This window comes from Prionailurus viverrinus, chromosome E2, assembly GCF_022837055.1.
Source record: "Prionailurus viverrinus isolate Anna chromosome E2, UM_Priviv_1.0, whole genome shotgun sequence".
NCBI lineage: Eukaryota > Metazoa > Chordata > Mammalia > Carnivora > Felidae > Prionailurus > Prionailurus viverrinus.
In genome coordinates, this window is record NC_062575.1 from 37,633,171 (window position 1) to 37,647,049 (window position 13,879).

The 13,879-nt window shown below is 48.8% G+C and overlaps 1 protein-coding gene across 1 annotated transcript in view; it reads right to left on the reverse strand.

Moving 5' to 3' along the window:
- Nucleotides 1-13,879, reverse strand: part of GPT2 (glutamic--pyruvic transaminase 2) — a 35,734-nt gene that overhangs the window by 13,050 nt on the left and 8,805 nt on the right. The window contains exons 4-7 of the mRNA XM_047836349.1: nucleotides 12,330-12,438; nucleotides 7,604-7,737; nucleotides 5,014-5,257; nucleotides 1,105-1,184 (exon numbers count right to left, since the gene is read on the reverse strand). Of these exons, the coding sequence (XP_047692305.1) occupies nucleotides 1,105-1,184; nucleotides 5,014-5,257; nucleotides 7,604-7,737; nucleotides 12,330-12,438 (567 nt within the window). The remainder of the gene's footprint in view (nucleotides 1-1,104; nucleotides 1,185-5,013; nucleotides 5,258-7,603; nucleotides 7,738-12,329; nucleotides 12,439-13,879) is intronic.

A 13,879-nucleotide genomic window follows, 5' to 3' on the forward strand; every position in this document is an offset into this window, starting at 1 on the left:
TGTGTGTGCGTGTGTGTGCGTGCTAATGAGCAAAGAAACGAAACCAGGGTGCTAGAAGCTACCACTAACCAGAATCATGCAGAAATGAAGAAGTGAAATAGAATCTGACAGGCCTTGAATTTCTTCCTTGCAAAGCAAGAAAAAAATGGGGAGCCTTGGCTCCAGAACTGGGGTTCAAGGAGTGGCAACCATGAAATTAATTAAAATTTCCCCACCTCCCTTCACAGGCTGCAGTGAGGACTAAATGAGATGGTAGATATGGAAGCACGGGAGGCACAGGAACACAGCATTATGTCCACCCAGCATCCACTCTCCCTTCCTGAGAGAGAGTCCCCTGATTTCCTCTCGGGGAACACTGTCCCTGCTCTTAGGGAAGACAGCTTGCCCCTTGTATGGGGCCTGGTCAATGTGCATATTGCAACCATCAGCCACAGTGATTGGTTCAGCAGTGGGTGTGTGACCCAAGCTGTGTGATTCAGGCTCAACTCTGAGACTTTTGTTAGAATCACCAGGAAGAAATTCTCTTTCTAGGCTGGGAAGATAGCAATGTTGTGAGGCCTAAGTGGAAGGAGAGTGAATCTGAGGGATATGGTTTGTGTCCCTGAACTTAGCCCCACACCTTTACCCCACTGTTGTTTTTCAAGTTTATTTATTTATTCTGAGAGAGAGAGAGAGCATGACCAGGCAGGAAGGTGAGGGGCAGGGGGGAGCAGTGGCAGAGAGGGAGGGAAAGAATCCAAAGCAGGCTCCACTATCAGCATAAAGCCCAATGCAGGGGTCTATCTCACAAACCCTGAGATCATGACCTGAGCCAAAATCAAGAGTCACATGCTTAACCTACTGAGCCACCCAGATGCCCCTCTTTTAAAGTTTAAAGTGGTTTGGGTTAACTTTCTGAAATTTATAATCAAGAATCCAACCGAATAGAGGGATGATTTAGGTCACAGTTTCACAAGTTGTTAACATCCTCCTCCTTGGTTAGAATCACTCCTCCAACACCTAGAAATTTCCCTGTGGTACAGAACAGTCAGGCCTGGCTCCCTCCCCCTGGAAGAGAAAGCTCAGCCTCACTCCTCACGGAGGAGAGAGCTGGGCAACTCTTACCTCATCAGCCATAAGAAAGAGCTTCTCTTCCCAGGCAAAGTGAATCACATCTTCTATGCACTTTCTGCTTTGGACCTGACCTAAAAAATCCCCAACAAAACCAGAATGCAGTTTGTAATGCTGTTTAAATTGTCCCTAGGACAAGAATCCCACCCAGAATCACTCAGGTGTCCTGTGTTCCTGCATGACCCTTAGGGACCACCCTAGTTGCTGTGCCTAATAGGGTGTAGTCAACCTCTAGGGACTCCCAAGTCTCAGCCCCATCTGTCTGACTCACTTATGCCAGGTATGTGGAGGGAGAAGTGTTTCACATTCAACTTTCTTGTTATTCTTATGAGAGGTGTGTGTGGGTGGGTCGTGGGTATGTTTGTGTTGGAGGATAGTATCTTAAGGAGCAGGAAGGGGTTAAATCAATCATCTCTGAGCCCCCCCTTACCACACACCAACAGCAACCGACGAAGAGAATCACACTGGCTGATGGACAGTTACCACAACTTCCCAGAGAGGCACACACAAGTTCCATGAGGCAGGGACATGGTCTGTATGGCTCATTGGGTATCCTCAAAGCCCATACTCAGCAGGTGCTCGGTAAATATTTGCAAAGTAAGCACAAAATGAACAAGCCTGTGTGCCAGCTCTGGTGTCTCCTGTTCGTGGCCATGTGGGAGTTATGTATGTATCACTAATGATGACGGAGAACACTCAGCAGTCTTCCCTTTTAAGGTCTACCCTTGAGCACTTGACTCAACACAAACAGTGGAAATAATCAGCACCCGTTTAACAGAAATGAGCACAAATAGCAAAATATTACTCTACCAGGTCACCAGAAATGCCATGGGCTTAGACGGGGAAGAAACAAATGCAGCAAGATGGAAATGGAAACTTTCCCCAGTGTTTCCTGAGACCTGCTATGGGTGTGGCACTGGGGGTATCAGCGGTGCTCACATACCTTCCAGAAAAACACCCAGAATCCCCGTAAGTCAGAATACTTACTGACTTAGTAAAGAAACAGCATTTTTAAAGACGTATATGTATGTGTCTCTATGCATATCACATATAACTCTGTACGTATGTGTATATGTATGCACAGGTACTATTTATATACATAGAATACGTTACCTTTTTGTTAAAAATAAAAATACCTATAGTCTTCTCTGTGTGAAAATATCAAGGACATGTATGGAAAAAAATAGATATATCTTATAAGAGCACAGTATGATTCAGCCAGGATCTCGGCTTTGAACTATCTAAGCAATGAACCAATTATTTTACTAAAGCTCAATTCCTTTGTGAAAGGTCCAGCTTTTTCTTGCCAAGCAAGCACCAAACCAGGCTTCCTCTGAAGTTCAGGGTTCTGGGATTCTGGAAAGGAGACAGCCCGGGATTCTACAAGGAACCAACTACTCTTCCCACTGACAGCCAGGTGCTGGCTCCCCAGGGGGCTGAGTCTGCCTGCAAACCCTACTGGGCTTGCCCTTCCATGCCTCTGATCCCACAAACTATCCTGTTAGAATGCAAGCAAAGATTTGAGCAGCAAGAATATCAAAACCATGTGCATATAATGCCAAGGAGAGTGCAAAAAGGAAGTAAACAAGCACCAGGGCCTCAGAAAGCCTGCAGCTCAATAGAGGGAACAGACACACTATATGTAAATAATTCCACTGATGTGTGCAACGCAACCCTGAGGATAAGGACAGAGCTTATTTCTCTCCAGTGTCTGGGAGTCACTCAGAACATGCCTCTAAGCCAATGGGTGGACAAATACATACAGTGTTGTAGAAGGGACAGTCATAAATGGCTTTAGAGGGCCAAGGCACAGCTGTGCCCAGCAGGGGGAGATATGAGACCACCTCATAGAAGGGATGGCTTTGACACAGAAGGCTGGAGAGGGGTCTTCCAAGTGCCTCTCACCCAGAGGCCAGGCCAAAGGAAATTTCCCACAACCCAAAGAGAAAATCTGTTGCTTTGTTTGTCCAGTGTCCTTCCCTCCTTTGAGTGACAGAGCTCAGCTATTCTATGGGGAACTGCTTCTCTTTGCACTCCAGCAGGGCCAAGGGACACAGACCTGGCCACAGTCTTGGTGATTTGACTGGTGCAGGAATGGGCAGATGACCTAAGCTGGGCCAAAGAGAGTCTGGCCTGGAATTTTTGTTAAAACTATGGGTGAGGCTCTCTGCTGAGGTTGCTCAGCTGGTGGGCCATGGCTGGAGCTGCTGAAGGTCACACCAAGGACAGATCCTTCCTGAGAAGGACTCCAACGGAGACCTGGGAAATGGACCGAGGTTCCTATGACAATGATGCTGATTCAGGTGTGCTCCTTCACCCCTGGACTTTACAGTTCTATGACCCAATTGCAATCTTGAGCTGGGTTTCTATCTTAGAACCCAGAGGCCTGGTTTAATATCCCAGTCCATTTTGACACCTTTTAGCCCAAGTGGTCAGTGTGTGGTCCAGACAAGATATATGGCCATCACAGGGAGTTTCTATTTTTCATCCCCCATCTTCCAAGAGCTCACCAATTTTCACACATTTCAGACCCCAGAAAGCAACACCAGCCTCTGCCCACTTACAGTTATTCTAAAAATTACTCATATTAATATACACTCCCATGATCCCTTTACCTAAAATAGTAAAGTCTCTGATGCAATTATTTCTTCCCAGAGAACCAGGTGAAAAGATATGCATAAACACCTGGCCTTAAAAGTTACCAACCCTCTAATATAAACTAGGTATACACAGTATTTCCCAAGATGTAGGAACTGTTACTTCAAGTTGGGACCAGCAGCAACAGCATCACCTGGGAGCTCATTAGAAATACAAACTCTCATGCCCCAATTTAGCCTAATTACATCAGAATCTCTTGGAGCGGGGTCCAGCAGTTTGCTTTTTAACAAGCTTAAGTCTGAGAACCACTGTCCTAACGTGGTGGTTCTCATCATCAGCTGTGGGGAATATTGATGCCTGGGCCGGATCCCCAGAGATTCTGGGATGCAGCCATGACTTTGGCATTTTTAAAAGCTCCTTTTGTGATTCTAATGTGCAACCAGGATTGAGAACCCAGCTGTAGTCATTTTCCTATTGCATTAGAGCTAGAATCTGCATTCCTACCCCCAGGGAGCTGATGTAAATAAATGAGTGTTACAGCCAGGCGCACCCATTTTCTGCACTCAGGAATTCAAGTGGTGCTTTCAGCTGATTGAAGCATCATTTAGTGTTCCAAAGAAGCAGATTCCACAATCAACTCCAACGCGTTTTGGCCCTGACCCAATTTATCTCAACAAAGGAGGAAAGAGGAGCCCTTGTTCTCAGCATCCAAATAGCACTGGGGGCAAATGAAGCCAGCAGCCCAGAAAGATCCAAACATGCAGGGCTGGACTTTTTTTGTTTCTTTTAAAGAAAAATATGCAAAATTAGGCGTGCTTTTCAACTTCTGGAAACAGGTTTTTTCAGTTTGTTTGCTTTTGTTTTTAATATGGCATTTCCTTTCCAGGTCTCAAAGTACACAGTAACGCTGTGTTAAAGAAAAAAACGCACACACCAGCATTCTGAAAACTGGTTCAGAAAAACAACTAGGAGTAAAGGTAAAATGAGGCCTATGATTAATGGTGATGGGTTGTAAGTAACCTCAAGGAGATTCTTTGCAAATGTAAGAATGGGAGAAAGAAAACAAAACCCAAAAAACTGGTCTTAATAATAATGCAACCCTGTCCAAAACATATGCCCGCATTTGCTCATCTCCTAAGGTGGCCCGTGGCAGATTTTATAGCTTTATGTTAACAAATCTGGAAATAGATTGGGAAAGGGGAGCAAAGAGAACGTCACATTATTTAACTCTTTCGTGTCCAGACCTGTAGTACACCGGCTGCCCTGCCCCTACTCCCCAATAAAGTGGCGAAGCGAAGCACAGACCTGTGGGGTTCCCGGGGTTGATGATGCACAGCACCTTGGGGTCACAGTGGTCTTTGGCCTCCTGCACAGCCCGCCGGAGCTCATTCACATTTAGGGCCCAGCAGTTCTCCTCATCCAGGTAATAATTCACCTGGATGGCATCGAGCTCAGAAATGACAGCCGAGTAGAGGGGGTATTGTGGGATGGGGATCATGACGCCAGTCCGTGACTTGCCGCCCCCGGAGACCAGGATCTTCAGGATTGTCTGCAATAGAGAAGCCATGTCTTCCAAGAATACTGCCACCCTGCACCCTTTGGGGGCTGCCAGGCAGATACTCCGGGAGGCCCCACCTCTAGCCTTTCACCAGCCACCCTGCTGCCTGCCTGCAGTGCAGCCCACATGAGCCCCTTGGCTTCCCTGAGCCTCACTTTCTCCATGTGTAAAATGAGGTCTGCTATGAGGAATAAGCAAAATGAAATGCTTTAACGTTCTCAGCACAGTAGTTAAAAGACTCAATGCTTCTACTTTTTAAAGAGGTCTTCTAAAGCAGTGGTCTACAAACTGGCCGTCTCGGAATAATATTCTGACCTCAGCCCTTAAGCTCATTCCGTCTGTCCTGGTGGGGATGGGCAGTGGAAATCTGTCTTGTTAGTAATTACCATTGTCCAAGGTTGGACAGACCCCTGAACAAGGAAAGGATTGTCAAACTGGGAGAAAATACCCATCTACTATCAGCAGGTGGTGCTTCTTTTATTTATTTATTTTTAAAAAAAAATTTTTTTTTTTCAACGTTTATTTATTTTTGGGACAGAGAGAGACAGAGCATGAACGGGGGAGGGGCAGAGAGAGAGGGAGACACAGTATCGGAAACAGGCTCCAGGCTCTGAGCCATCAGCCCAGAGCCCGACGCGGGGCTCGAACTCACGGACCTCGAGATCGTGACCTGGCTGAAGTCGGACGCTTAACCGACTGCGCCACCCAGGCGCCCCAGCAGGTGGTGCTTCAACCTGGTTGTCTCCACAGCTGTGTGGGCTCAAGGTTTGCAGGACTCCTGAGAAACCAGGTCATGTGAGGTGTGGACATGGCAGTAGTTCATAAGAAACCCTCTTCTGTCAGAGCCCCCACCTTACACACAGGCTCAGTTCCTTGCTGCAAGAATGCCACCAAATTAAGCTCAACAACTTGATTCTTTTCCCTAAATCTTGAAGACACCTCCCTCCCCTGCTCCAGGACCTCTGCGTGTATGTGGGTTTCTCTGGGAATTACAAGGGGCTCTGACAACAGAACACAATGGAATATGCTGCGGTTGAAGACCTGAGCCTCAACACTCGAATCCCAAATTCCACAAGAGGCTGACTTAAAGCCTGCAGACCACTAAACGTTACTGGGCCTGTTTCCTCACGGTCTCCAGTAAGAGTTTAAAGCATCTGAAAGCTTTTGGGAAAGGATGAAAGCACTCAGTAAACATTAGAAACAAGAGCCTTGGAGGTCAACAAAGATAACCGTTTAAAAGAAAGATCAGCACACACTCCCTGAGGAGGGAAAATAAGTGAACTGAAGGCGCCTAGCACTGATTAGGCACAGGAAGAGGCATGCTACATGGGAATGGACCACAGGTCCCTCAGACCCAGGACTTCAGGCCCCTTCTGCTAAGCACACTTTAATACCAGCCCCTCTTCACTCCATCCACAGCTGACCCGCAGCCCAAGTCACCTCTTCCCCCTCCTAGTCCTCCTCATCCCAATCATGCCCCTTCCCTGCCAAAGTTAAAACTTAACACAAATCTAATTATCTCCATGTCCTTACATCACTCCCCTCACCTTCAAATCCTTCAATGGACATTGTTATTAGGACAATGACCTAAATCCTCACGTGGCCACAAAAGCCCTATAGGACTCAGGCTCCAGTTGCCTCCCTAGCCCATTTCTGGAAACTGGCCCTTGCTACAGGTGCTCATTCACTTCATCTCTCCATTTCCACACACAAAGCCTCCTTCCAGCTCACAGCCTCTGCACATGTTGACCTTCTGTCCCAAACACACGCTGACCCCTGCCTCCCCTATTCACACCTACATATCCTCCAGATCTCTGCTCAGCCATCCTCGTAGAAACATTTCTGCCCCCAGACAGCCACCCCTGCCACCTGCTGCCCCTCCTGTAGCATTTTGTCCTGTTCACTCAGAAGAGAAACTGAAAGCGTGTGATGAGACATTTATTTGATATGAAGGCTAGTCTGATCCAACACGAGTATGTAAACAGAGGCCAAACGTAAGTTTGGTTGCCACCATCTCCCCAGCACCTGGTACAGTGTTTGGCAGAGAAGGAACACCAGTATGTACTAAGTGAGAGAAAGGCTAATGCACCCTTGAGTGTCCATGGCTCTTCTCCAGCTGGATCTGCAGGTGTGCACTCTGGAGGGAAACCAAGGCTGCAGGAATATCCAGCTTCAAGATGACTGAATGGGGTAAGGACAGCAGGATGGGGGACACAGCAGGAACCAGAGAGTAGCCAACCCCTCCCTCCCAGGCCCATCCCCTGCTGGTAGGCTCACACGCTTAGCCCTAGCATGCAAGGCTATTCTTCACATGGGTGAACATTAGATAACACGTACAGAAATGCCGTCACTGGCACCAGTGGTCAGGTAAATGTTGTCTGGGTCTGCAGGCACACCGCCATCTCTCCTGGTAATGTAGGCAGCCACGTCTTCACGGATGCAATTGACGCCCTGGCTAGCACTGTAAGAGCCTGCAAGACAGCAAACAAGACAGTGACTAGAGAGGCATGGTAACTGGTGCTATGGAGTCAGTGAAATCTATATAATTAGCTAGGGTGGGGTTGGGAAGGTCTTGGAAGGGACCCAACTCCCACTACTCTAGGCTGTGGAATGGTGGCAAGCTGTTTAATCACCTATCCGGGCTTCATCCACCCACCCTCTCATCCAACCATCCACCTGCCATCCATCCACCTGCATATTTGTTAATCTACCCCCCCCCCCCCATTCATCCACTCAGTATTCACTGAGAACCCATTATATGTCAAGCATTATTCTAGGCCCTGGCTTCTAATCAGTTAAATGTGCCCATACCTGTTTTATCCACCCTTGTGGGATTTATATACATTCTACAATAGTATAAATCATTACAGCTGGGCTTGCTATGTCTTTATCACCTCTGCCTACACACAGTTACACAGAACCTGGAAGAATGGGTCAACCCAAAATGGCACCAGCTGCCAGCCCCAGGAGTCCAGAGCCCTGATCGGTACTAACCACAGATCCCTGGGGCTGCTGGGCATGACTCCCCTACCCCCACCCATGTCAACAATATCCTTAGGCTATCATTTGGATTAAAATCCAGACTACCATTTACATTTAGTTCAAAAACAGGCAAAACTAATTTCCGGTGCTGGAAGGTAGAAGAACAGTGGTGATCACTCTGGGGGGGGTGGGGGGGTGGTATGACTGCCAAGGGGGCACAAAGGAGCCTTCTGCAGCACTGGAAATGTTCAATGTCTTGATCTGGGTGGGGGTTACACAGGTGTGTACATGTGCAAAAACTATTTGAGCTTTACATTAATATTTGTGCATTTTACTATAGGTTTGCTATACTTCAAATAAAGAGTTTGTTGGGTTTTTCTGTTTTTTTTTTGTTTTTTTTTTTTTTAGGTCAAGCCACTATGTTTTTAGAATGAATTTGGAAATAGGTAGCTGCACATGCACAAGATCTGGTAGGAGTCTCAAAATGGTGAGCTGAACTCTCTGGGGAAGTGAAGAGGAGGCTGGGGGTCAGAGGTGGGAGGCAGAGTTTTCATTCTATATCCTTTGATACCATTTACATTTTATACCACATTTAAAAAGAACCAGCCTATTCCTTCTAAGTCTACTGCAAAACCACCACCAGGAGGCAGGATGGGGCTTCTTTGGGCCTCAGTGGATATCAGTCCAGGCCCTGCACCCTGGAGGCTCTGCTGAAGGCCAGGCAGGCTCTGCCTCAGCCTCTGTGTGAAACTGGCTCACACTTCCCCTCTGACAAGCTATAAAATGGAGGGGGAAAAGAGGGGAGGCTGGGCCAATTCTCTAAAGTTCACAAGGCAAACATTAACATGTATCAAATCTGGGTGGTAGGTATAAAGTCTTTTGTTACATTACTTTGGGTATTCTGTTGCATTTGAAATATTTTGTAAATTAAAACAGTGGGGAAGTACAAATGCTGGTGTTAGAGAATTCTCCCTCTACTGAGTGACTTACTTATTGCTGAACTCCCATCCTCAGAAACTTGCTAGGGCTCCCTATTTTCCTAAGCCTTCTCTCAATGCTCTCTTCACTCCATGGGCCATTCGCCATGGGATGAAGCCTCCCCTTCCTTCTTGCCTCTAGTTCATCCACTTCCTTGAATTCCCAGGCCTTCTGCCACCCGCAAATGCCCTGTTCCAGTAGGCCATGACCTTCCAACCCTTTTCCTTTAACTTTTCTGTTATGCTCCAAACCACACTAGTCCTTCAAAGCTCTAATCTAGTCTCTCTCCAGGGGGCCTGTCATAAAGATACTGCCCCACCCCCAGCCTCTCTCCTGACCTGCAATTTCTCCAGTTATTTACGAAGCCCTGCCTCCCCATCTTGAATATAAGTTCCCTGAGGGCAGGGGCCGGATTCTTCTGTGCATCTCTGCTACAGCACCTATCCCCCTGCCTGGTCTACCCCAGCTTGGGACCCACTGCCCTCAGGCTGATGGCAACCTGCCTCCCATGGCCTACAAACTGGCACCATCACCACTACCAAACTTCCCAGCCCCATCACATACCGCCCCATCCAGACCTCTTCACTTGATCACCCAGTTCTTAAACCTCAGGGCCTTTGCACACACCATTTCTTCTGATGCATTGCAGGTTCTCTATTACTCACCCTCCACATGAATTTGAGAGGTATTTGCTCCTTAAACCCTCCCTGGACATTAGAATCCCTTGTTAAAGCCCCATAACTCTCTGCTCTTTCTCCAAGAACTCATGAAAACTAGAACATTTTTTGTTGTCAATTCTTTTTAATGTTTGTTTCTCCCAAATTTGACAGTGAGCTTTGTGAGCATGGCAATTCCATTCACCTGGTTCACCAGTGTCCCTCAATGCCTAGAGCGTGCTCAGGGAGGACTAGATAAGGGCTAGATTCCACCTTAATCCTACCTAAGATCCAAGATACAACTTGAGAGTGGAATTACTTGTCAAACAGATAATAAAGGAAACTCTAGTAAGAAGTAATTTTAAAGGGCATGATAAAAACATATCTGGGTGAGCTTTAAGACCTTGTATGTGTATTTAATAATCCCCACTTGGGTCAGGGTAGCCCTGGGTACTGACATTTTCTATTTCCTTTACCCTTATGGGCAGGCAGGTTGTTAGGCTGCCCAAGGCTTAGGTGACAGAGCACCACCCCCTGATGATACTGCCCTGCCCTCAGCAATGGACAGGAACTGGTAGCAACCTCCAGGGACAGGGCTTCTCCATACCTGACAAGGGGGGTTAGCACATATCTCAACCTTCTTCACAAGCCTAGGAGATGAGTACAAAGTATTTCCTAGTTCAAGGATGAGGAGAGGGGCTCAGAGAGCACCTACTTCACCTATCCTCATAAGGTCCTCAGAAAAAACTCAGTGCAGGTCCCCAAAACCCCAGAGGCCAACTTTCTTCTTGCTACAATACCCCAAGAGGAGACTCACAGGAACATGGCTTCTCAAACTCCTTTCCATAGCCTGGCTGACAGAGTTGCAAAACTTGATGAAGTTTCCTACATGAAACAAAGAACTCCTCCCCCTTCCCCAGACATTCCCACCAGACACACAGAAGGCAAACACTCCCTCCTCCTCTCTCTCCTTGCAGCTTCCAAGAGTCTTAGGCCCATGGCCAAGGGGTCTTTGAGAAGCGCCTTTGTCCTCTGGGCTGGGCAGAGGGTGCAGAAGGAAAAGAGCTTGGAGGCCGGGCCTCTGGGCTTATTGGGCAGCTCTCTACCAGCTTGTGGTTTAGGCCTTGCCACACAAGGTGCTGGCCCACACCCTACCCAGGCTGATGGGCAGGAAGCAAGGGGCAGCTGGCCCCTTCCTGAGAAGGACACCATTAAGGACAGTGACCAGGGCACCTAGGTGGCTCAGTCAGTTAACCGTCTGACTTCGGCTCAGGTCATGATCTCATGGTTCATGAGTTTGAGTCCTGCATTAGGTTTTTGTTCTGATAGCTCAAAGCCTGGAGCCTGCTTCAGATTCTGTCTCCCTCTCTCTGCCCCTCCCCACCCTCTCAAAAATAAATAAACATTTAAAAAAAAAAAAAAAGGACAGTAACAGACTTGGACAGAGGGCTGGTGGGGTAACCACGGCAGGGAAAGCAAGCATAGAGCTCTCAATTAAGGGAAAGAGCAGAAAAAGGGAGGGGAGAGGCAGGGAGATGGCAGAGAGGCCAAAGGTAGCTGATCCTCTGCTGAACAAGCCATAAGAATCCTTCTTCCACATTCTAGAACATTTAGGCACGTGTCCTAAAAAAGCTCTAAGAACAACTGTTTTTCCTGTAGTGAGGAAAGCTGGATCTCCTGTGTAGGTGCTGGGCAAAGGAATGGGGCAAAAACAAACAGAACAAAGAACATAAGATGAGAACAAAGAGCCAGAGGGCCAGAGGCTGGAAATCCATCTCAGCAGCAAAGGGAGAGAGAATATCATTTTCACATGTACAGGGGCCAACTTCTGGGGCCTCCCTCCATGGAGCCCTCTGGTGCCTGGTGTGCCCCCTCAATAAGGAGGCAAATGGCTGGACATGGGCTTCCGGCAGAGAGGACCAGAGGCTGGGATGGCGGAAGCACAGCCAGAAGGAAGGAAGCCACCAAACAGGGGTCACAGGCATCTCACAGTACTTCCCTTCCCCCGTAACTGACTGCCACTTGCTGGATGCTGGGCAGGGGCCACAGACAGGCAAGAAGGCTAGACAAAGCCACACACTGCACCCAACTGCCTGTCAGTGAGGCCAGTCACTGGGTTAAACTCTCTCCTCTGACAGAGGGCTCAGCTATCCAAGCTGGCTCCCAGGTGTAACACCAAAACCCAGGCAAATGTAGGCTCTTGTACCTGATGTGCCCCGACTTACCAAAGAGGGCATTGACCTCACTGCCTAGCTAACAGGAGGTTAGCAGAGCACAGACAAGAAGAGGAACACTATTTTTCCCTTTACTCTGGAGGTCACCATCCCATGCACATTCACACACTCACTCACATGAATAACTCTCCATTCAGGGTCAGGGCCCAAGCCCATGCTCAGAGCACACTTTCATTTCACACCCTCTGGGACCTGGCCAGTTGGGGGCCTCACCCAGGCTGTTTCCGCCACAAGCCTGTAGGATCCTCCGGGCTCGTTTCTTAGCATCTTCTGGGAAGCTGGGGCTGTCCAACAGGTTTGGGTAGGTACAGAGTGCCATCACCTGGGGGAAAAGAGGCATGGCTGGGCTCCCAGCACCCCCACCCCCACCCCAGAGCCCCAGGATACGAAGATGACAACTCAGGGATGTGTGGCAGATGTGCTCCACAAGGGTTCCAGCTGGCAGGAGCTTGGGGGCGGGTGGGGGAGGAGCACACTGGGCTCTCATGCTGAAAGGTGGGGTACATCAGGACCTGGGCTTGGGGCCCATACGGGGTCTTCCAGAAGAGGATCCATGAGACAGAATGAGCCTGTTACTCAGTCCCTGGCACCAACTCTTCCAAACAGGACAGTAGTCCACACACCAGGGGGCTCCTGAGAAGGGGCAAGAACTGAGCAAGCAGGTAAGCCCCAACTGACAGGAACATAGACCTCTTCCTAACTCACAGACTGACTGGCCCTGATCCCCGTGCCCCAAGCCCCCTCCCCCTTTCTCACCATCGTCCCCTTTCCTGGCCAGAATTGAAAGCCGGTCAGCTTTCTCATCTCTATAACAGAGAAAATCACCCTAACTTCACAAATTAAGAGGATTAATCAAGGAAATGTTTGCAAAAGTGCTGGTAAACCCCAGCTCACTGGGCAAGTCTAAGCTGGCAGCTTAGGAACTGTGCCAGGACCACTAAGGGGAGGAGGGTGCTCATAGCTCTGACCCCAGCTGGGAGACTTCAGGCAGGTGCTGGCTTCTTGGAGCCTCATTCTTCTTCATTTGTACAAGGGCAGTGACCCAGCCCTCCTCCCAGGGGCACTTGTGAAGAAGAAAGGAGATGAGTGAAGGCTGCAGGAGGCCAGCATCAGGTAGGAGAGGCTGGGCTTGCCAAGGCAGAGCAGGATTTGGGAGCATGTCAGCCAGACAGAAAGGTTGAGGCAACAGGAGCCTCTTCATGCCCAGAGTCCCAGACATGTGTGGGGAACATCTTTTGCCTCTCCCCTTCAAAGCTGCATGATTCCAGGACAACCAGGGCCCCCCAGCCTCCTCCTGCCTCCACTTCCCTGGCTGAGTTGCTCTATTTGGTCAGATCCATTTCTCCATCTTGGGCCCAGTTTGGGGTCTCTTATATTCACAGTCAGCTGGCATGCTCCTGAGGTTAGCAGCAGTGGCCACAGCAGGGGAGGCCAATGGATGTCCTTCAGGTCAGTGTCAGCCTCGGTTCTTTTCCTCATACCCTATGTGTGCTCCCTGAGCTAAGGTCCCCCAGCACCCCCACACCCCTCCACCAAGAGCTGGGCAGGGTCGCCCCTCCCTGTATCACCCCCTGCAGCAGGAGACACAGGCTGAGAAAAGAACTGGGGACTTCAGTGCTCAGCTTCCCTGCCTGCCTGACCCTGTGAACCTTAACCACACAAGGACCATATTTTGCTCCAAAAAGGGCCCCAATTCTCCTCTAGGAAACAGCTTTCATCACAGCTGGTCTCCAGTCTCTGTTCAGGAGGCCCTATGGCATTCT